General features: G+C 45.8%; 1 protein-coding gene and 1 long non-coding RNA gene across 5 annotated transcripts in view; both read left to right on the top strand.

Annotated features, from left to right (window-relative positions):
* Positions 1 to 23,550, top strand: part of LOC127035018 (T-box-containing protein TBX6L) — a 32,171-nt gene extending 8,621 nt beyond the window's left edge. For 2 of the 4 annotated variants that reach the window (XM_050924497.1, XM_050924499.1), the window contains 8 exons: positions 11,199 to 11,343; positions 12,853 to 12,955; positions 14,054 to 14,218; positions 14,875 to 15,021; positions 16,056 to 16,126; positions 17,274 to 17,365; positions 20,418 to 20,613; positions 21,037 to 23,550. In XM_050924497.1, the coding sequence (XP_050780454.1) occupies positions 11,199 to 11,343; positions 12,853 to 12,955; positions 14,054 to 14,218; positions 14,875 to 15,021; positions 16,056 to 16,126; positions 17,274 to 17,365; positions 20,418 to 20,613; positions 21,037 to 21,463 (1,346 nt within the window). In that variant the 3' untranslated portion in view covers positions 21,464 to 23,550. Of the gene's footprint in view, positions 1 to 4,992; positions 5,558 to 11,198; positions 11,344 to 12,852; positions 12,956 to 14,053; positions 14,219 to 14,874; positions 15,022 to 16,055; positions 16,127 to 17,273; positions 17,366 to 20,417; positions 20,614 to 20,868; positions 21,013 to 21,036 lie in introns of those variants that run through there. The other 2 variants (XM_050924498.1, XM_050924500.1) reach the window with 2 other exon arrangements.
* LOC127035063 (uncharacterized) lies at positions 1,345 to 4,349 on the top strand. The gene is made up of 3 exons (XR_007769550.1): positions 1,345 to 1,542; positions 2,183 to 2,383; positions 3,798 to 4,349. It is a non-coding gene; the product is annotated as an uncharacterized LOC127035063 (long non-coding RNA).
* Positions 23,551 to 23,890: the final 340 nt, after the last annotated feature.

The raw sequence follows: 23,890 nt of genomic DNA, 5'->3' as shown, positions 1-23,890 counted from the left end.
CTGCTTGCAGACTCAGGAAGACCACGCTGCTTCAGTTGTACCCAGTTCATGTTTTTAACGTTCTCTTAACAACCATGAGGGCTAGAAACAGTCTTTTTTTAAAAACAAAAATGAAGGCTCATGCTCTGGCACATAATTCTGCAACCAATTCCACAGCCATGAAATTGTGGGGTACACGGGGGCCTATATCCAATGAACCTCTGGCTACCAAGCAAAACTGGAGATGGCAGTGACAAGGTTTAACACATGTGACTTTCAAGGCCACCTCTACCCAAAAGGATCATTACTCCTCATCTGGATGTCTATTGCGTCTCAGCACTCCTGACGGTAACTTGGAACCTGGCAAGCCTACTGGCACAGAAGATGTTGCAGGGGGGAAAGCCCATTCAGAATTTTATAGGATCCAACCCCAACAACTGAGGCCACAGGGTTGCTGACATACTGATCTTTATTGTGCCAATACTACATGTGAGTGGTTCAGAAGAAGTTGGGAATGTGATAAGGTATGCATGTGGGCCAACTCCGCACATAGTCCTGCTATGTGTTAGCTGCTAAAAGGCCACGAGAGGGTTGAAATGGTCATTGAAAACTCTTCACATGCTATGAAATTGGCCAGAAAAAGGTTGTTTTGTTAAAAGCACTGAGCTCAGCTCATCGGAGAGACAAAAATAAATGCTGTGTATACTCCTCCCCTTCTCCCTTCATCCCATATCCACTGACGTAGGCCATATGCATTACCTTCCAGATGCTGGGTGCAGCTCCTGTTTAGAGTCAGGTACAATATGATCTTTACCCACTGCTGTAAATGTGCTGGGCACAGAGCTGTACACATCACTGACTTTCACCTTCCACTACCCCACCCCCAGCCATCCCTCTCCTTCCCCCTCGTCCGTCCCACCCATCCAATTTGCCCATGGATTGTTAGAGGCCAGCCCTTCACATCTAATTTCTCAGTGAACAGCCTGAGGCACGCTGGGGACAGACAGACAGAGGGTGATGTGTTAAATTCCACCTTGGCGGTGGTGAATTTCATGGGTTTTGCTGCTATTAGCCACACTTTCTAGCAATTATAACAAATTCACTTTTCTTCCCTTTTTAAAACCTCTCTATCTGCTCGAATGGCTGAGAGAGCACTAGCAGTTAACTAGTAATTGGTAATTAATGATTCCACCTCCCCATCAATCAGCTGGGAGGAGATAAAAGGAATGGGTGTTTACAGAAAATATGTGTTGTGAGAAATAACGATAGTGAACGTCCAGATGAAGTGGACGAGGGAGATAGAGCAATGCCTTTTATTGGTGTATGCAGTAAGTCCTGATACATTGGACAGTCTGGTGATGCACTTGTCTGAAATCCCCAGCTGTGCTGTTGCTGTGCAGTTGTTGACTGAGTTGGATGTTAATCCAGCTCCCCACTAGTTTGAATGCGACCCTCTTTTCTCTTTCTTCTCCCATCTTCTGCAATGAAGGCAGATCTCAGGCTCTCTGGGCACGTCTACACTGTGATAGAAAACCTGCAGCACTGAATCTCAGAGCCCAGTCGGTGAGTTGAACTCATGGTGCTTGGGCTGTGGGGCTAAAAATTGCAGTAGATGTTTGGGCTCATGATGGAGTTTGGGCTCTGTGACTCTCCCCCTTCCTGGATAACCAGGGCCCAGACTTGGGCAGTCTACACTACAATTGTAGCCCCGTGAGCCCAAGTCAGCTGACTTTCTGGCCAGCTGCAGCCATGCCTGTGGGTCTTTTACTGCAGTGTAGACATATCCTCTGGTTACGGCCCCCATATGCCTTTCTATGGCAGAAAAAGTGTCACTAGAAAATCAGGGCTGAGAAGGAGGATTCAGTCGCTGCGTCCCCCTTATCAGTGGAGAGAGCAATGAGTCATTTTCAATACTGTTCTGCTTGCTGCTGTGGCACTGGGGCCAGGAGAACTGAAGGAGAAGGTCTGACCCTGGAACAACTTGTCTTCAGATCTTTTTCGTGTTCTTTTTAACATATAATTGAGGAGTTTCTGTTATTCCTTGTCCCAGAGCTGCTTCTATCCAGAGCCTCAGGATCCACAGTCAGCCTATACAGGGTGAGGGACCCACTCTTGACATTACTCGTCTGTTTGGTTTATTTTCCATGCTATCATCACCTTTTCCTAGATTTCAGGAGCTAATATGCCCTCTTCCCTATGACAGGATGAGAACAAGAGGACCACCGCTCATCTGGGAAATCAGAGCCAAATGCAAGTGTGACTTGAAAGGAAGACAAGTTTAGTCCCTTATCCTGAACAGAGAGAGTGATGTTGCTTTGCATCATCTGTGCCTCTCAGGGCTTGTCTACACCTACAGCACTGCAACAGCACACTGGAGCTGGGGCAGGAGATCTTTGCCGGTGGTGTAGGTACTCCACCTCCCCGAGAGACAGTAGCTATATCTACAGGGGATGTGTGGGTTGGGGGTTTATTAGGTCACTATAACTACGTCACTCAGTTATACCGATATAAGTTGGTAGTGTAGACCAAGTCTCACTCTAGGAATAGGACCCAGATCTTGTGCCCCCCAGTCCATTGCCTTTACCCCAAGGTCGTCCTTCCTCTCCCCAAAACAGAGCTGACTCTCCTTCCCCGTAGGACCTTCTTTCCACTTCCAAATAGTAACCTCCCTTTCAAGGGCTGAGCTCCCCAATTCTAGAGATGTCCCTAGCTGTCCTCTGCAGGGGAAGAACCTGTGGTCTTCTGTTTGACATTCCTCCCTCCCCACCACCACCTCATCTTAAGGGGAAGTCATGTAGATTGCTCCTGGCTCTTCAAGGGACCTGACCAGTAGACTAACCCTTCCCACAAAAATCCTCCTCAGGTGGAGTCTTCCCAGGCGTCAGTAACCTGTCACTCTACATCTACTCAAAAAACATTCTTCTTGATCCCACTGTGCTAAGCGCTGGCACATTACCCCTTCAGGACTGGGATGCCCCAGAGTGCAATGTGCTGTTAGAAATGGCCCATACTCCCATGAGAATGGAAATCCCTCATCAACCTAGCACACTCTTGGACACCTCAGCTCCAGTGTGTCAAAGGACCTGTGTGTAGCAGGAGCAAGAGGAAGGCTCCTGGGCCTACCAGTGCAGGAACTGGAGTCTAGGGTGGGGTTATATATTTTTATTTCCAACCCTTAAGTAGAATGCGGCAAGGAGCAACATTGTCAGTCTCATCCCACAGCAGCAGAAAGATACCATTACCGGTGTTGTCCAGTTTTCACCAATGCAAAGCACAATATGTTGATCTTGGGAAATGGGGTAGTGATTACAGAAGTGGTCTGCAAATGTTGCTATTCGAACCCTTTCTGGGCCAAATCCTGAGGCCTTGATTCAGTGTTTACTCAAGGTAGCTCCCACTGAAGTCAATTTTGTCTGAGTGTAAGGGTCTCAGGATTTGGCCCTGTTTTAATAAGAGTTTAGATTTTCATCCCCTACAGAATGTTCAAGATTTGGATCCATTTATATCATTAGTGCTGTGCAGCCAAGTACTGCAGATGACAATTAGTTGCAATAAGGAGAAGAGAAAATCCCTTTTATTAAAACCAGAGCATGCACTGGTTACATCCTGAGATCTAGTCCTAGTGTGTGACTGAGATGAGTGTAACTAAACTTAGAGGAGGGGAGTGTCATACTGGGGTTCAAAGATAAGTAATCTCAGGCTCCTAACTACTATTGCTGAAGGTGTCTTTTATCACTATTTAATTTGTTGCATGTGCCAAACTAAAGGTCTGGTCCTGCTGCCATTAAAGTCAGTGACAAAACTTCTGTCTATTTCAGAGGGAGGAGGATCAGACCTGAAATCAGCTGCAGCAATCTAATCATGCCATTTGAAATGAGCAGAAGACTGGAACACAAGATTTTGCCAATGGAATCAGACTCTGGTCCATCAAGACCAATATCTGGCCTTGGCAGTGATCAGTATTTGAGCCACCACCCTTGACCCCTAATATACATAGCCAATAATGAAATGCTGTACATAGATGCAAAGAAATCCCTTTCTTGGCTGGGTGGTGGTCAGTTTATGTCTTGAAGCATGAGAATTGATTAGCCATCTTTTAGCACTTGTAAGCACAAATGTTATTGGTCACACTCTCAGGATAAACTCATTAAGGGCCAAACTTGAAGTCATTAGTTTCTACTCAGCCTTGAATTAAGTGACTGAATGACTACAAACACTAGGCCTTATATAGTCTACACTTAAAAGGTTAACCTAGTGTAGAATTGTTGTAGTCGTGTTGATCCCAGGATATTAGAGACACAAGGTGGGTTAGGTAATCTCTTTTATTGGACCAACTTCTGTTGGTGAGAGAGACAAGCTGTCGAGCTTACACAAAGCTTGTCTCTCTTACCAACAGAAGTTGAGTTCAGGAAAAGAGTACCTCACCCACATAGAGATGCAGTTAATACCAGCAAAACATTCCTTTTGCTGGTAAACTTATACCAGTTCACCAAGCAATACGCACTATATAGTCAAAAGGACTCTTTTGCTTGTATAGCCGACTCCACACTTTTGCCAGCATACCTATGTCAGCACAAAAAAATCACACTCCTGACCAACAGAGGTGGGGCAGCAAAACTTTTGAGTGTAGTAAGAATGTCAGGGTTTGTCCAAAGAGAATAAATGTCTGTTGTGTCAGTGGGTACAATGCATTAGAAAATTGATGTGATTAAAAAAGAAAATAAATTATACTGCCAAGCCCGGTTGAAGGGACAGATAGAGTCAGTAGGTAATGCTTTGGTGTTCCCCTGAATTTCTGCTGAGGCCAAATACCATTGGGGTTGAAGACCTCTATTGACAAAACAAAAGGGATATTTCAGTAATGTGTTATGAGAGTGAAAGGTTACATCAGACAATTATTTCATTCATCTTGGGAGAATCTGCTTTTTAAAAATCATTGTCTTCTTGAATTGGTACAGTCCACAGTTTCAACAGTTAAACAAAACCACAAGCTATGTGTTTGGAATGCAGAAATCTGTTCGGGGAGATGAAAGTTTTATCAAAACCCCAAAACTGCCAGAGGGAAATCTCCTCTGTTGTCTGCAATTAAGTTATTTTTTGTAGGTACATCTTCAGCTGGCATTTTTGGTCTTGTCTCTATTTGTTTAAAAGTGTGTTAGCAGTAAATCAAGGTGCATTTCCCCTGTAGGGTTTCCTGTATGTCAAAGCCATGTTAATTCTCTTTGATTTTCTTCCCTTTGCCCCAGCCATTGCTACAAATCCTTCCTCTCTTTGTCCCTTTGGACATCAAAGGACTGCAAGGGGACAGCCCTGGGGAGAAGCTCCTCCCTGCTCATTAGCCTTCATAAAACAGGAACTCACCTTGGCTGGCTTAGCTTGGAGTCCCATCCTAGCCCCAGTCACTCTTGACACTGGATCACAGAAGGGCGCTCTCTTTCTTTGGGAAATCAAGCCACCTGATTTTCAACTGGACTGTTTTGGTTTTCGTGAGATAAGAGTTCTGGTGGATCTCTCACCTACAGTGACTTCCACAACCTCTCTGGCTTCACAGTACATGGAAAAATGCAATCTTTACCTGGTAGGTGACTCTTCCATGTCTTAGTGTGCGGGGTGGATCTAAAATTGTAGTAGAGACGGGCTACAATTTTTTAAAAATTGGGAGGAAGAAGTGTTACTCACTGGGTCATCAGCATTTGTGGGTAACATTGGGTTTTCTAAACTATCCCACAGGAGCAGAGGACAAACTGAGATTATGTCTGCTCTCTGTGGATAATTTGAGATCTGTCACTTTTTGTAAGACTAGCAGGGGTTTGCTTCAATGTCTTTGCCCAAAATTCTCCAGGCACCTTTGACTTGTGCAGTGTGAGCATATGCAGAGGGTTGCTGATGCTGTGTGTCCGGTTTGTGAAGCATCTTGGGTTCCTTTGGGATTTAAGGCCTGATAGGAATCTAAAATAGTTGTATATTATGTTGTTAAGGGGATAAAGACATTTCTGATCCGTATTACAGAGTCAGCTTGATTTTGGGTTTTCTCAGCCTTCCAAGAATGAAAGCAGCAGGCAGGGATATTGTCATGGTCTCCATACGCTTTCATTCCCTGGGGGACAACATGTTGTGTCTTGTATTGGTTGCCAAGGATTTTTATTTACGTACTTTTTTTTTTCTGTTCATCAGTCCTTTTTAACAACACCCTGTAAAATCTCTCTAATTGTGATGTGAACAGATTGTGTGTAATGGCAAGTCAGCACTGGGAGAACAAGGGCCAGATTCTGATCTCAGTTACACTAGTGTCAGTCCAGAGAGAACTCTATTCGGTGATGTAACTGATACCTGAATCTAGACCTAAGGTTCTGCGCTTTGGTTGAGGGCTGCAGATCATATACCCCTTTGGTGTACGCATTTAATGTACACATTTCAAATGGCTAGCTATCCTCTGCTTCCCTTCCCCGCCCCCACACTGTGCTGATTCATTTGGAAAAGCTTAGGTAGATATGTGCTTCAAATAATTTTCATCTCAACCATAGCTCTTTTAAAAAAAATCTGTATTGAAATTAATATAGGAGTATAATAGTGATCTCTGCTACATCTAGTAGGACTTTGACTTTACAGACATTGGATGTACAATGAAGGGAATAGTCTATCTTATACCTCTGTATCTAGTGAAAGGTTCCAATTTTTTAAAACTATATTATTTTCTCATATAATTGTTTGTATCATACAGCACGGGAAATCGGAAACAGTCCTCATGGCCAGTGAGAAATAAAGCCATAGTACTTATGAAAAATCCAATGTGGGACTGGATAAGCTGTGATGAACCTTCCACTCTCCCGAGGTTAATGCCAAAAGCATTGTAATTCCAGGAAACTGAGAGCTCTCCCACTCAATGAATGGGGTGTTTCTATTGTCATTTACAAGCCTGGGAGCCTTTTTGGGGGGTCAGAATTATTGGCAAGATTTCTTTCCCAGATAAAAGAAGGAGGAATACTTGTGGCATCTTAGAGACTAACAAATTTATTTAAGCATAAATAAATTTGTTAGACTCTTAAGGTGCCACAAGTACTCCTCCTTTTTGCTGATACAGACTAACACGGCTACCACTCTGAAACCTTTCCCAGATAGTGTTACTGGAGAAGAAATCCTTCTGTACAGTAGATACCAAATGACCGGTAAACTCCCACTCTGGTTGTGTAACAGCAACAAATGCAAATGGAATTGAAACTGATTTTAGTGAAGATGGTAGACTTATCCTGTGTCTTACTGGAGATTTTCAGTGCACAGAAATCCTGTCCTATACATCTTACAGGAAGTCCACCACGAACCTTCCAGTAGCTCAGCACTGTGGTGTGTTTAGGGGATTCACTGAAGAGGGCTGGATTACTTTCTGGGACACTTCTCTAGAATCTTCCATCCACAAATCTCAAAGCACTTTGCAAATATGAACTAAGTGTCCCCCAGTGAGACAGGAACATACTATTTTCAATACTTTGCAGGTGGCAAAACTGAGGCTTGCCGGTTTAGTGACTTGCCCATGTTCTCAGAGGAAGACTACAGCAGATCAGGATATAGATCTGAGCCCTCCTGATTCCCAGTGCCTTGCTTCACGCACAAGACCACGCTTCCTCTCCAATTCTGTCTTGGTACAGAGAAAAATCTACCTTTAAAATGCGTAGTGCACAGTGTTATCACCACGTAATGTTAATAGCAACCAATACCTTTAAAATAATGTTTGAAAGCCTAAAATTCTGTACACTGATTAGAGCTGGGCACAAACACGGTGGCTTTGGTTTTGCAAAATCAAACTGGAGGCTAGATCCTGTAAATAGCTCTGCATCAGCAGACCCCTGTGCTTGTGTGGAGCCCCACGGAACTCATTGGGTCACTATGTGGATCCATCAGTTGGATCTGTTGTGATCCAGATCCAGATCCAAGCATAAACCCACCCTGTCTCTGAAACTCCTGCCCCTTTCAAGAATCTCAAGTTTGGGCACCCAAAAATTGAGACACCAAAATAAAGTTTTATCTTTTAAAATCTTTGCCCCAGTGCTGATTATAAATATGGCCATGCCGCTGTTTTCTACAGTATTTTGCTCATCGTGGGTTCATTCCTATGGAGCCTGATTCTGAGATCTATATTTGGTTTTTAATTCAGTACTTATTGAGGCAAAACTCCCGCTGAGTTTAATTCCCATTGACTTCACCACATGTCTTGCATGGGTAAGGACTTCCAGAATTTTTCCCAGTATCTCATTTGGTGGTCTTGAATTTGTTTACAAAAATGCTAATTGTAGAATACAGTTGGGGGAAGGAATGAATATTACCTACCCTACCTAATCTATCAGTTCAATCAAATCTGTTTGCATGTATCTGTTTCTGGACAGTGGCTTGTTGAAAATCAGCCCAATTTTATTGTAATTCCTTTTAATATGTGCTCTGAACTGAACAACAAAATGCACAAGCAGCTTTCATGTCTCAGCTAGAGGATATGAGAAAAGCCTTAGTAAGAAGATGTTAACAGACTAATGTTAGTGAGCCAATTAGGTGTCACTTCTTAGCCAGTTCATTAATGTTGGATCAAAGCAGGAAAAGTCTAACGGTGGAGGGTTGTTTTTTTTTTTAAACACCTAAAGATCTTTGGAAACTGACAGAATTGTGTTTAAATGGTGTTTGCATCCTAAGCTTGTGGAAACAACTTGTTTGGTTTGCACTGGGCTTCTTGCATGAAAAGTTGTATCCTGAAAAGGATCTGCTTTCCCTGGAAATAAATTGGCTACTTTCCATGTGTATTTGTTTAAAGATGTTGCTCAGGAAAGTTGTAATGAGGTGACAAATTCCCTTGTTTCTATATAGGACCTGATGCAGGCTAAGACAATCCCTTGTTAAAATAAATGGCTGTGGATGACAGATAATGTATCACTCTCTGTTAAGCAAAAGTGGACCTGCTTTTGTTAACTTGATGACAGCATTGCTGTTCTGAATACCTTCAAATGAAGAGTCACATATATTTCATTAATACCAACATTATCATAAGACCATGGGCTAAACCCTGATGCACCAGAAACCAGTGGGGGTTTTGCCATTAACTTCAGTGTGATCAGGTTTTAGACCTAGGAATGGAATTGGATTTGGGTCTGGACTTCACTGGATAGCATTAGTGATCCTGTCTACAGTGTGACACTCTTTCCTTAACCTGTGTATTATATCATTTTAACAGTAGCTTTAATAAAATGTATAACTGCTGTGATGGGGATCACATTTCACCACAGTAGCCTTTGACCTGACTAAAATGTGTTTTGGTCTTATAGTGTAAAGGGGCTGAATCAGGTTTTAACTGTTTACAAACTGTGCTACAGCCTTGTACTTAGGGTTGTTACACAGTTCAGGAACAAAGTTTAAAACACAGTTGAATTTGTTATACTCTGCAAGACTAAAACATTGCCTAACAAGATTGGGCACTATTGTGTCATTATCAGGTCCCTCAGAACAACAGGAATTACAGTGTATGTTGGACCAGTATGGGGAGAACATCCCTAACTAAAACAAGGTTTTGGTGAAAAATTAAAGCAGTAAAATTTCATTTCATGAGAGGCAAGTGAGCTTTCTTTTCCCACAGTCTCCAAATACTGGGCAAAACACTGCTTCATCCAAAAACTAGCCATGAGGTACATATAATTTAGAAGGTAAACTAGCACTTCTGCAAAGAGCAAAAAGACATTTCACATCACAAAGTTACTATATGTGGGAACCGTCAGGTCCAGACATGCTCTCCCAGGTGTTCGGGCTGAAATATAGGAAGAGAAAAAGCAACTAACTTTTTGTCTCTTTTAAAATACAAGTTGTTCCATATACCTTCCCAAAAGTGTCTGCATGATTTGGGATCTCTATAAAAATTTTTCAAAGGGAATCACTCAGTGATCCCTTTGCTTCTTGCCTGTTTGACTGCCTCTCAGTCTATGTGCAGTCCCATATCTCTGGCTTTCTTGTCACACACCTGAATTTAGAACTTTCTGTAAGAATAGGACCCCATCTATGGTACAGATGCCTGCTCAGAAGTCCATAGGGCTCAGGAACATAGTTAATCCCTGACTGCACTATAAAATGGAGTCATTTTATAAAATGACTCCCTGGGCATGGTTGTAGTTGTATTGCACATGGGACCATTCTCCACCCTCTTAACTGACTTCCTAGCCCTAGTAAATATATTTCAAAATGGCCTTCCCACCGTGGTCTAGCTCCACCATCCCTCTCTGATCTCTTGTCTATCTACCAACTTCATTCCTCAGGTTTGACTGTTCTATCTGTCCTTTTTTCACTGTCCTCTGGGATTGCTTATGTCACTTGTGCTGCCCCATCTATTCAGCATTCTCTCCCCTTCCCCTCCATGGCACTTAAAATCTTCCCATTTTTCTTAGCTTTCAGTTTACTCTCTATATATAAAATGTTTTTACATAAGAACATTGGTAGAGTGAAATGTACAGCACTGTGGATCCCCGTCTGAGTACTGAATGGAACAAGTAAACATAGCATGATGTACGGCAGGGGTAGTCAATTATTTTTTGTCAAGGTCCAAATTTCTTGGTCAAGGTATTGTCAAGGTCCAGATGCTAGAGAAACATTTTTCACACCGCAATAACAATAAAGGTAAGAATAAGTAAATAAAAATATTTAGCAGTCCATTCAATAGCATCTGGCAGTTCCGGATTTGGTCTGCCGTTTGCCAATTGACTACCCCTGATGTATGGAGCTTAAATCTCTACCAACAAGGATATTGCCCCCTGAAAAACATCTTCAACAGGCAGCCTGTCTTTTTACTGAGCCAGGATAGCCAAAGGTCTTTGCAGGCAAGTTACCTCGTTGTAGCCAGTTGGGACCACACACAGACTCCACAATTGTCAGTGGGAATAAACTGGGGATCTACAGCACCAAAAACATAGGTTTCTACTGTCTGAACTAACGGAAAGCTCCATAAGCTGTGAGATAGTAGTGGGTTAAATAGTTCTGGAAGGCCAGTCACTATGTGGAGTGGTGACCACATACACTGGACCAGTCTACTATATCAGCATGTGAAACTCTACAACTGGATATGTTCAGGCACTGACACTGAGAGGAACTGGTATTGATGCTATTCCCAATGCTTTGTCTCCTGAAGCATTATGGTGCTGTTTCATGTTGACTTTCCTCCTCACTGTCTGAGGTATCCTCTCTTTACTCTCTCCTGGTAGATGTGAAAGCTCAGTGTGATGCACTTCCTTCCTCCAGCCTGGAGCCTTACCCTCAGAGCTCCATTGTGGTTACCCTAGAAGACATGGACCTCTGGATGCAGTTTCATCAAGTAGGAACTGAGATGATCATCACCAAGTCTGGCAGGTAAGGAAGGCAAGAAAGCAGTGTATGCCCTTTCCCTGCAAACTGCATTCCAGAGCTTTCCTAAGAGGTCACTTTTGGAAAGGCCACTCTTAGGCTGTTTTTTAAGCTGATTATATTATTATCCTTCTCCTCCCCTTCCTCCCAGAACAAGTGCAGCATCAGGGTTTACGGAAGGCTCATAAACTCCGAATTGGGAATATCACCCAGGTCACTTAGTGTCTGGTGCCAGTGATTAATTTTTTAATGAAAGAGGTTCTGGGGCACAAGCAATTAGGTGCTGGGGCTCAAGCAATTTTTAATTTTTATAACTGATGCGACAAGCCCAGAGATGCTCAGCCCTGGCACAATTTAAGCACTGCCTGGTACCTTGAAAACCCCATTCAGTAGCTTCTGCATGTGGCAGTTTCAGTACCCTCTCCCCGTTGCTGTGAAGCTGGCACACAAGGATTGAGTATTAGATCCTATTTGCCTCATGTGTACAGGAGCGTCGCCAGCTTTTTTGGCACTCTAGGCAGCGGAAGGTTCCGCCCCCGAAATACCACCGACGACCGGGGTGGCTGAAGATCTGGCCGCGTGGTCACCGCCCCCCAAATGTTAGTGCCCTAGTGGGTTGTGCTGTCCCTACATGCGCACATATTGATGCTGCATTGTAGGCAAGTCCTTTGAGTATAATAGACAAAAAGCTAGTCTAGGGCACATTGATAGACTAAATAATTGGGATGTTCTTGATGGCCAGCCTGGGGAGTTGGCACTCAAGATGGACACTGCAAAGGAGAATGAGAGCTGAATCTGTGGCGTTGGTTCTGTGTCTGTGAACAAAAACAAGGCAAGGAGAAGACAGAATCTGAGGCCCAGGCATCTCTTAAATTAAAATCCTGCGTGCTCTGGAGTGCATGATACTCTAGCTGTAAGCTCCAGAATATATGTGGAATTGTAATTCATTGTGCAAGATAAAGCCAGCAGAGAGGGTGCCAGAGCCTCTGAGACCTGACAGGATCTTCAGTGGGTAGGAAGAGCTGGGAGACAAGTCCTTGCAGCGTAGAGGCTAAAGACTCTTTCAGGGTCATAAGGAGGAATGGAAGTGGTGGGGATTTGCTAGGAGAGCGCTCAATAGATTTTCAAATGCGTGCCACCTACACAGAACTGTTTCTAAGCTGTTTTTCATTTCTGCTACAGTTGCACCAGGGCTAGAAACAGTGTAAGCCTGAAACCTGGGCTACACTAACTTTTTCTTAAATTTCCCACTGCTGCATTCTGGGGGTTGTAACAGTAAGAGCACTAGAATAGACAGGCCACCTACAACTGCTGGCCTTTTAGCCACTGTGTCATCTAGACCTGCTCTGAGCTGGATTAGACAATAGGCTGGTAAAAATGCTCACAGCTGGTCTACACTAGTGGTGCTCTCACCAGCAGTTTACCTGACAGAGAGCAAACAAGACCTAATACCTGATTGGGGCATTAAAGAAAATCCAATACTTTTTTATAATGTAGATTTTATTTCTTCTTCAGACGAATGTTTCCACAGTGCAAAATCAAAGTCTCTGGCTTGATCCCGTATGCTAAGTACCTCATGCTGGTGGATTTTGTGCCGATGGACAACTTCAGATACAAGGTAAATACTTTTTAAAAAAGTTATTCTGTCTGCCCTTTCTGCTTAGTGAAATAAATCCCTCTGCAGAGAGCCAGTGTAAAGCCAGGTACCACTGAAGTCACCATACATCTTAAATGGGACTTGGGTCCTGGCTCCCTGCACAAGGCGAATCCATCTGTATGCTCCAGGCAGTAGTTGCTCACCAGCCCAGGTTAGGAAGAAATGCCCCTCAGAGCACAGCACATTAGATGCTCTCTGGAGGATTTATGCCTTTTTTTTGAATCAGCCACCATTTGCCAGCACTGCAGCTAGATTCAGCTAGCCCCTCGAAAAATAACCTTTCTTTTATTTTTATTTGTGAATTGTGCAAATTTGATTTTGAATCACAGACACAATAACCATTCAGCCATTAGTTACTTAATATTTGCAAAGTGCTTTGAAGGCAGCAGAGTGAGTGAGAGCAAACTGGGGCCTGAACTTGGACACTGACATGGGAGCATTATATAGTGCCTCTGTGACAGCTGTCAGTCACGCCCCACTGTCTGGCAAGGTTACCTATGTTAGAGATCTCCACAGCAGTGGTCCCCAAACTGTGGAGTGTGCCCCCTGTTGGAGGCATGGAGGAACATCCAGTGGGGTACAGGGCAAGGCCAATGCCAACCCCCGGGAGGGCAGAGGAGGAGTGCCACCCACCCCCACTCCACCCCAGCCACAGCTCTGTTCAGGCTCTGCTCTGCCCCCAGTCTAGCTTAGCTCTCATTCCCTCTCTGCCTCCAAGCCAGCTCTGCCTCCAGCCCAAGCTCCTCTGCTGAGGAAGCCTTGGCTGTGCAGTAATGGAGGTGGGATGCGGACTAGGGTGACCAGATGTCCAGATTTTATAGGGATAGTCCCAATATTTGGGGATTTTTTATATGGGCTCCTATTACCCCCCGCCCACCCCCATCCTGATTTTTCACACTTGCAGTCTGGTCACATGAATGCAGACAGATTCCATTACTGGTAAGGGGGGATGAGACAGGAAAAGTTTAGGCACCACTGCACCACAGCCTTAAGCAGTGAATCAAAGGCGTTGGAGTCATGGTTGCTTTGATATGGAATTTCCTGCTTTGCCTTCCCCAGTGGAATAAGGATCAGTGGGAAGTTGCTGGAAAAGCAGAGCCACAGCTCCCCTGTCGTACATACATACATCCAGATTCTCCAGCTCCCGGCAGCCACTGGATGAAAGAACCTGTCTCCTTCCAAAAGCTGAAGCTCACCAACAATACCCTGGATCAACACGGACATGTAAGATGAGAGCTGGGTTTGTCTCTGCTCCCTGGAACTTGTTATCTAGGAATTTGTGGGAAGGAGGATTCGGTTGAAAATAGACTGTTGGTGTCATGAGAAATTAAATGATTTGGAAACTTACGTGAAACTTTGTTACAAATGGGAAACGTGCAGTCTGTGGGAGGGTTCATGCTGCAGGGCCCTGGTATCTGTAGGCAGTACATACTCTTCAGCCTACTGACTACAGCACCATAGGTTTGGTGGCTCTTGATGTCGCAAAGCATTGACTCAGGATATGTTAGCAGGTCTAAGTGGAAGAAGACTAAAATTTCTTTCCTTCCACACTGTTACCCCCACTGCAAGGCCACTAGGTTTACTGCCCTAGTCATGCAACTAGAAGATGGAGGCACCCTACTCAGAATTTGCAGTATTTCTCCTTTCACCAGCTTCCAGAGATGGGCTCAGTATATGCTGCCACTGCTGGAATATGCGGGGAGACCCCAATTCCTGGGTCCCCTCAGAAAACATGAATGACTAAAGACAGATGGAGCTTGAATGATCACAGAGAAGAGATGGTCACTCTTGAGGGGTGGGTGGCAACTACAGAATATGGCAATAGCAAGCCTACTGAGCCAAGCTACAAATAGAATTCTTCCTCTCTCCCTCTCCACCAGATCATCCTTCACTCCATGCACCGCTACAAGCCTCGCTTCCACATCGTTCAGGCAGATGACCTGTTCAGTGCCCGCTGGAGCATCTTCCAGATGTTCAGCTTCCCTGAGACTGTCTTCACCTCTGTCACTGCCTACCAGAATGAACAGGTAGAGTGTATGAGACCAGCCTTCTACTCCCTTGGAAATACCCTGTCCCTAACACCTAGGGTGACCAGACAGCAAGTGTGAAAAATCGGGGGAGCAGGAGTGTGTGTGTGTGAGTAATAGGCACCTATATAAGACAAAGACCCAAATATCGGGACTGTCCCTATAAAATCAGGACATCTGGTCACCCTACTAACACCAGAACCTGCTCCCAAGGGAAAAGATCCTCCACTGCCCTTTGTGGCCCACAAAGGGCCTCTCCCCACCTCTTCCTCTGCAGATAACACTAAACGGCCCTCCCACCTGTGAGGATAATGCAGGTGGAATTCTCCCCTATATGAGCAATATATGAATCACCTCCCTTCTTCCCTTTGAATGCAACAGGAGTACTCCTTTCCCCATGTGGGTAATACAGGTGTACTCTCCTCTTCCCTTGCCTGTGAGCATGATACCTATAACCTTCTCCATGCCCACATCAAGGACAGCACAAGTATCCTTGTCACCCATGCACTTCCCATAGAGAAGTCTCTCTCAGCTAGAGATGGAGGGACATTTCTCCAGCAGTTTGTGTACAGGATTGCGTGGGTCTGTAGCGCTGGTGTTTTAATGCCTTGCAGACTCTGAATTTATTGTATCTGATGGCTTAAACTGAGGCATTTATTGCTGCTTAAATTGAATTTGAAATTGAAATTACATTTTAAATTGATGTAGAGAGAAAAGAGAAACCAGTGGTTAGGGCATTCATCTGGCACCTGGGAGACCCAGATTGTTGCCTTCTCTGCCACAGACCTCCTGTGTGAACTTGTCCAAGTCACTTAATCTCTCCACACCTGAGTTCCCTTTCTGTAAAGCGGGCTGTTGTGAGGATAAATACAGTAAAGCTGTGAGGCACTCACTCAGATGGAGACCACAAGATAGACATTTATCCCTAGAGCAGTTGTTAGTGCCAGGGATCTTGCTTCAGCGTGGGATAAGCCAAACATGGCACCATTGGCAGCTGCTCATTCTAATACTGGATCTCATGTCTCTACTTGTAGATCACAAAACTCAAGATTGACAACAACCCATTTGCTAAGGGATTCCGGGAACATGGGAAGAACACTCGAAGGTAGAAACTCTCCTGGCCAAATAGATCAGTGTCTCTCTTTGTACTGGTGACCCCTTTCACAAAAGCCAGCCTCTCAGTGAGACACCCCTCCTCCCGCCTTATAAATTAAAAACACTTTTTTTAAATATTTAACACTATTATAAATGGTGGCGGTGAAGCAGGGTTTGGGGTGGAGGCTGACAGCTTGCAAGCCCCCATGTAATAACCTCACAACCCCCTGAGGGGTCACGACCCCCAGTTTGAGAACACTTGAAATAGAGGATCTGCTGTAGATCGCTGTCCCTGTTCGATGTCAGCTTAATTCTAAGATCCAGGTTCCTTCCATCCTCCTCCTTCCCCCTAGTTACTGTGAAGAGGAAGTTGGATGCCACCCCCAGGGAGGACTTCTGTCAGGCCTGAGGGCAGTGCATGAGATAACAGGAAAACTTAAGAGCAAATGAAAGCAGATAGAAGAGAGGGGTGAAACTTTGGATGTTTAGAATCAAAACTTTTCATGAAAATATTTGCAATTTTTTTTCATGCCTGGAAAATGCCTTGAGTTTTGGAGAAAGGTTCAAAACTGATTTTCATCCAAAGAATATTTTGAAAATTTCAAGATTGTTTTTCACCTAATAGGACCATTTTTGAGTTAAATTGGGTCCATGTTCCTTTAGAAATGGTCCCACTTTCAAACAAAAGCCCAACAATATTTTATGGTATGTATGTATGATGTTGAACCATTTTCACAAAATCATTGTTCAAACCTCCAACGCTGAGGTTTTCCAATGTAATGGAGCATTTTGTAAAACCTATATAATCCATTCACTGATTATTCCTAGTGCTTGAATCCTTATGAGGTAATTCAGTCCTTCTCCCTGATCCCTATTCTCTAGTGGCAACCAGCATAACTAATTGCATCTCATTGGACACGTACATTTCCAAGAAGTCAACCCTACTGTTGTGTCGGTGCTCTGCCAGCCAATGTGCAGCTTCAAAAACATGGGAGACATCAACCCCTACCCTCTCTTTTTGCAGATGTTGATGGGTACTTGGCCTTTCTGATTCCCACAACATAATAGGGTTTTGTGTCTGCTCCAGAGTCCCCAGCACAGGCATCTGGGTAGGAAGGTTGCGTATGAACTGCCTCCAGACATTGTTCTTTTTGCAGGGAAGGGCGAGCCAAAGGCCAGAAATTTAGTCCAGCCAAAGGCCAGAAGAGGAAGCTGCCAGAAGAAACAGAATCTGGTGCTGAGGAATCTGGTAATATTGGCAACAACAAACCTGGGGAGGCGCTCACCAGCAGAGATCATGCCACGAGGGAGGAAAAAGGGCATTAACACAGCTCTGCTAAAGCTTCTTTCTGCACAGGGCCATGTTCGTCAGCAGGCCTGTGAATCCTGGGCCTTAAGGGAAGGGATTTTAGAGGACACTGCAGGTCTTTTTGAGTAGAATAGAAAAGGAATGTTGCACCTTAGTTCTCACACCTTAATTCATTAGGAAAGGGGCAGAAATATGTGGTAGTTGGGGGTATAGCCTGAAGTAAGGGTCAAGTACATAGTGACAGCTGGAATGTGGGGTCCTGGGCATCAAGGGAGAACAGGCGGAGCAGCATGGGAGAGGTAGGTGAGGAAGGAGGCAGGTGGATGGGGGTTGGAGACAGGAGCAGCAAAGGGGACCTCGGAAAAGCTACTGTCCAGACACTGGACAGTAGAGGTTGCGGGATTGCCAGTGGGTGTAAGAAGGAGCTGCAGCTGTGTGCTGGCCAGGCACAGTGGAAGGGCAGCATGCTGGCTGACTGGCAGGGAGGGAGAGCAAAGCTGAACCTGGCACTGAGGACGACAGAAGGTGGGCTGCAGAACCAACTAAGTTGGCTTTTTGATCTGAACAATTTCTGACATGCCACTACAGGGTTAAGACTCAGGATGGGCACATAAAATTGTAGTCTGTTGAGTTGATCTGGCCCTTCATTAACTGCCACAAAATGGGGCAGGCAATGTGAAACATGGAAGACCAGACCCCCATTCGAAGGAGGAATCTTTATACTCATGTGGGAAAGAATTGGAGCATCTAGCATACAACAGGGAGAATCCCTGTTAGGATTTGTTTGCTGCTGTTTACAAGTTGCTTTTCAGAGAGAAATATTTAAGAACATGTTTGTAATACACAATAACTACCGTCTTCCACTCTAGTCAGTTGCAAAAGAGTTTCCCATGGGATGTGCAGAAAGCCCCATTGCTGGAAACCTTTACAACTAGACTGGACAATAGACTAGAAAATGTCCTGTAGGAAACAACCTGGCATTGGCAGGGAGATGGACACTGTCACAGGATGACACTGGTCTTGCAAGAGGAAAGAGGCCAGTGCACTTGTGACTGCTTAACTGACTCCCAGTTGGGTTTAAAAGAGGACAGCTGGGTCCTGAAGTGAGGAGATTGGTGGGTGAGAGCTGTCTGAGACGTGGAGAGCACAGTCAGATACAGGAGAGGTGGGTTACAGCTGCCTGAGGCATAGGCACCAACACCATGGGTGCTCCAGGGGAAAAATTAGTGGGTGCTCTGCATCCACCTGCAGCCAAGCTTCCCTCACCCCCCCACCCCACCTCTGCCTCCCCTGAGTGCACCATGTCTCCGCTCCTCCACCTACCTCCCAGCACTTCCCACCTAGCTGCTGCCAAACAGCTGTTTGGCAGCGTGCGTTAGCACGTTCTGGGATGGAAGGGGGAGGAGCGGGAACTCAGCACACTCAGGGAAGGAGGCGGGTCTGGGGCGAGGATTGGAGAAGGAGTTGGAATACAGGCAGGGAGGGGGCAGAGTTGGGGCGGGGACTTTGGGGAAGGGGTTGGAATGGGGGCGGGGCAGAGGTGGGAAGAGGCGAGGCCTCGTGGAAGGGGTGGAGTGGGGGTGAGGCCGGGGCAGAGAGGGGTCAAGCACCCACGGGAAAGAGGGGAAGTCAGCACCTGTGAAGGCTCAGACAGAGACAAGAGCACTGGCAAGAGTTGCTTGGGACAGAGCTAGAGGAGCCCTGGGGGAGAGAGCTGAGTTGTGAGGAGAACTGGAACCGAACCCCTGATGAGCCGAAGACTTGGACAGTGGCCCCTAGACAAAAGAAGAAGCTCCAGCTTGGTCAGGGGAGGCCAAACCTGGGACTATGGGGGGACATGCCCTGAGCAAGGGTAGGACTCACAGGCAAGGAGGCCTGGGAAGTGGGAATGCTGCAGGGAGCCCTTGGCATGAGGATGCCCATAACAAGGGGTTGGTCCTGGAGAGACCTTTTCTAAACAGGAGAAGGGAAGTGGAACTCTGTGAGGAGCTCGCTTGAAGGAGACCTGACTCGGGGACTGTGGTAGATTAAGGCATCTGGTTGCTCTCAGGCAGACGGCCTGAGAGCGGTGCCCTGTGTCAGGGGCAAAAGGAACTGGGAACACAGAGCTGCTGTTGACTCTTGGGTAGGGGACCTGGAGATGTGTTTCCTGAAGAGGGGAATGGGAAAATGGTTCCACCTTTATATCTTTACTGCGGGTTTGCTGAGAATGGTCTTACTGCAATGTTTGGGGGGAACGCGTGCACTGGTGTACAGGAATAAATTATGCACAGAAGCAGGCTTTGAACTGGTCTCTGAGGGTCTGTGTTCTTTTCATGGGCAAACAGAAGGAGAAACTGAGGCAGTGAGGCATGTTGTGCTGCAGCCAGCCTCAGGAGGGCATCCGGAGCAAGGGTCTTCCTATGCCAGATACAATGACTTAAAACAGGGCAGCTTTAAAATTTCATAGTGTGGACCATATTGTAGAAATTGTCTGGTAAACCCCTCCCCTCCCACTTATGATCGCAAAAGCCATGTCCCGTCCCACTGATGATCTAATACTGCTATGGCAGCTACAGCTGTTGGAAGAGGGATATTAGGGAAATATATCATGTCTTTTTAGCTGTCTTTTAGTGCAATTTAGAGAGGAGGAGCCAGCCCAAACACCATGTGACCAGCAACAGTTTGGGAGGCTCTGACCCCTTATAGATCTTTTCAGTCTCTGATTTCCAGCTGAATCCCTAGTCTGTCGGTCACAGTCTCCAGAATCTCTCACTGAGAATGAGAGAGAGGTTAGAAAAACACTCACCCTTTGTTTCTGATTAATGGAATGTAAGAAGATTCCTGCTAATTATTAGACATTTTTGACTATTTACAAACGCCTTAACCTTCCCACCTCCCATTCTGTCTGGGGGACCTCCTTCTGCATCTAACTGAAACCCACCATTACTGAGCTCTGGTTTCTCTCTTCCCCCTCTCTCCTTTTTTCACTTTCTTTCCCCGTTTGAGTCAGATTTTGTGAAGGATGAGAATGTGGAGGTGAAGGAAGAGAGTAATTCCATTCCTGTCAGCAGCGGGTACCCCTTCTGGGTCTCCGAGCAGAATGGCAGCCACTCAATCCCTGTAGCGTCACCCGCACCAGCAGACCAAAGAGAGGCAACTGCCAGAGAGCAGCAAGTGCCAACACCTTCCTCCTACCAGACATACAGGTGAGTCTCAACTCCCAGCTATTTATGTGTAGTGAGCAGGGTCTGGGTCCTCCTCCTACTTACTGGAAAGGACAGGCATGTCCCTTTTGCAGCCTGACTCCTTATGGGATATTTATCTCTGAGAGGACCCAATGCGTCCTGTTAGAGAGAGGTAGGGGCAGGAGTAACGGGAAGACGGCACAGGGATGGAGGGAGGTAGACAAGCAGGAGGGCAGATACAGAGACAAATAAGTTTAATAAGTGCCCTTGTTTCAGAAGGATGGCTGATGTTTAAAACTGAATGGGGAAGCAGCTGCCCCATGTTGTTGGCTTCCCCCACTTCCCTGGATCAAGTTTTGAACCACAAACAATGTTGGTTAATTCAAGAATGTTATGACGTGGTAGGTTTGACTCCTTCCTCTTCTCTTCACCTTCTGGGCTCAGGTTCCATGACAATGGGGATACACAGCAGGCGCCCGCTCGTGACATCCTCGCTTTAAATGAGTTCCGAGCCAGATCCCTCCGAGTGGATATAGCCACGGTGCCCGAGCAAGATTCCAAACAGCTGTCAGAAGGTTTCACCAACCTGCCTACACTCCACCCTCCACTACCTCCTCCACAGGACTATACTGGGGTGGTCAACATGGCTGTAGACTCTGCTGGGAAACCAGGGGCCCGAGGTCCAATGTACAATCCATATGGCACCGAGCAAGGCCTAGGCCAATGGATGGTACCTTCCCACAGCCAGTACAGGGCAATGAGCTATTCTCCCTTCTCCACAGATTATAATACTCAAGGGGCTTCAGGGCATGCCCATGGGAGCATGGCAGACTGGAGCCAGTACCCTTTGTTCCCCTATGCTTGCTGGTGAAGGGGAGGATTCTTCCCAATGAAAGAACTCAAAGAACATTGTAAGGAAGACCACTTTAAAATTTGCTCTGGGATTGTCAACTTGTGGCCCTGCCTACAGTAGGCAAAGAGGTGTTGCAACAAATTGTAGGCTGGGACACGTTTAATCACGCAACATCCGTACAACAACTTGTGCCCCCACTCAACAGCCGTCCTTCAAATACTGGTTGTACGGGTTGGTTGCAACTCCTCCATTAGTTGAGATCTGTCTGAATCAATGTATTCTACAATGCTGTCTCCAAAGTGTGGATGGGAAGTCACTAGCATTGCAGCTGCACTGGTTCAGCCAGCTTCTTAACTCTATCCTAAAATGCATTTGTATCTTGTGTTTGGAAATTACCCCAAAGCCCCTGCTCCCAGAAGAATGCTAGCCAGGGGTCATATGCCTAAGGTGTCACAGAATGTACCACAGGTGGACACACCAAAACAGTTCAGCCATAAGCATAGTGGCTGTGTGGATGCAGGCATCGTTGTAAGGACATGCCAGACAACGAACCTGTCAATGTCCCTACAGTGTCTTCTTCAGTTAGTGTTGTAGACAACCCCAATAACTGACCGTAGAAAGTACTGCCACAGTCATGGCCCTTTCCCTAGAGCTGTGTAATGGAGAAGGTGCAGCAATGCGTGTGCTCCTGAAGCAGAGTTGGAAGGGTCACACAGGCAGATCCGAGTTCATTGCACACAAAAGAACAACTGCAAGTGTCTGTGTTTGTCTCCATGTGTCGTCATACCAGCTCCCTTAGCCTTACTCAATTCACACCTGTTCACCCAGTGGGTCTCAAACTTTTTTACTGGTGACCCCTTTCACATCGCAAGCCTCTGAGTGCGACCCCCCCAGTAAATTAAACACCCTTTTTAATATATTTAACACCATTATAAATGCTGGAGGCATGTGGGGCTTGAGGTGGAGGTTGATAGCTCGTGACCCCCCATGTAATGATCTCGCGACCCCCTGAGGGGTCCCAACCCCCAGTTTGAGAACCCCTGTGTTAACCCAGTGTTTTCTCATTGTCCTTTTTGTTGCTATTTTCAGCTGAGCTGGTGGCGTTTGGGAGATGCCCTGGGAGTTCTTGGAAAGGTCTGATATTGACCGAAATAGGACCATGTATAGCAGAGCTCACTCTGTTATGCTGACCTTTGTCTTTGTGAGGGAAGGTGTTTTTTAATGTAAATCTCAAACATCCCCCACCTTTGCTTCTCCCACAGCCCCAGACAGGGCCGGTTCCAGTGTTTTTGTTGCCCCAAGCAGCGGGGGGAAAAAAAAGACCACGATAGGTGGCACTTCAGCGGCAGCTCTACTGCTGCCACTTCATTCTTTGGCGGCAATTCAGTGGAAGATCCTTCCCTCCGAGAGGGACCAAGGGACCCACTGCCGAATTGCCGTCGAAGACCCGAACATGCTGCCCCTTTGTGTTGGCTGCCCCAATTACCTGCTTGCTGCGCTGGTGCCTGGAGCCGGCGCTGGCTCCAGAGAAGTGGCCTGTTCTCTTGTAGTTACTGTCCTATTCCCTGTAATCTGTGAAACGGTCCTGACGAGGCACAAGCTTTAACCAAGCTGGCTCTTCTCAATGGACATTTGCTTTTAGAAAAAAATGTTCCAAATGTAAGTTGCCTGATGCGTTTATTGTTCTGAACAGTCAGTGCCCTGCTGTGGTTTCTCGGCTGTCCAACTGCATCATTGTGCTGCTGCTGTTTTGGAACCCGCTCTAGGAATGTACTCAGTGCAACTGGGCAGGAGAGCAGCTGCCCTCCATTACCTCTGGGTCCCTTCTTCTGGAAGAGCCATTCTGTTACATTTGCAGCTGTAAATAGCTCATCACTTTGAATGAAGGCCCTTGCATTTTACTCTTTTTATTTTCTTCTTTTGTTGAGTGGAGCAGCATCCTGGTGTGCCCCAGTGCAGAACCACAGCTGTATAGGAGTCCCGTTTGGAAGGGGCTTTCTGTTTCTCCTGTGGTAATAAACATGATCCTAGACTGACTGACTTTATTTAAGAGAATGTTTTCTTGTAACACTTTAAATAAACTACAGTTTGGTATGTATTGGTCAGTGGGGAGTTGGGGTGTGTCATTTGGAGTGGGTACTGGATTTCACACAGTTGAGTGTGTAGCGTGGTGTGTGTGTGTGTGAGAGAGAGAGAGAGTGAGAGAGAGTGCATGGAGCAGGGGTATTTGCGAGTGGGTGTGCGTCTTAGTCTATGTTAGGGGGTTGTATGTTTCCTTTAAAGTGTGGATGTTTTGGTGTGTGTGGTGTAAATGCGTCATTGTCAGTGTGTGGGGGAGTCAGCATTGTGTGTCTGTAGTGTGGGGGTGTCAGGTTGTGTTTATTGCACATTATTAAAATTACTTTGAAAAAGTAATTATTGCAAATTACTGATAACTTAATCTTT

Source organism: Gopherus flavomarginatus, chromosome 15 (assembly GCF_025201925.1).
Source record: "Gopherus flavomarginatus isolate rGopFla2 chromosome 15, rGopFla2.mat.asm, whole genome shotgun sequence".
NCBI classification, from domain to species: Eukaryota; Metazoa; Chordata; order Testudines; family Testudinidae; genus Gopherus; species Gopherus flavomarginatus.
Note: the sequence above shows the minus strand (reverse complement) of the source record. Positions and strands in the feature narration are given on the sequence as shown.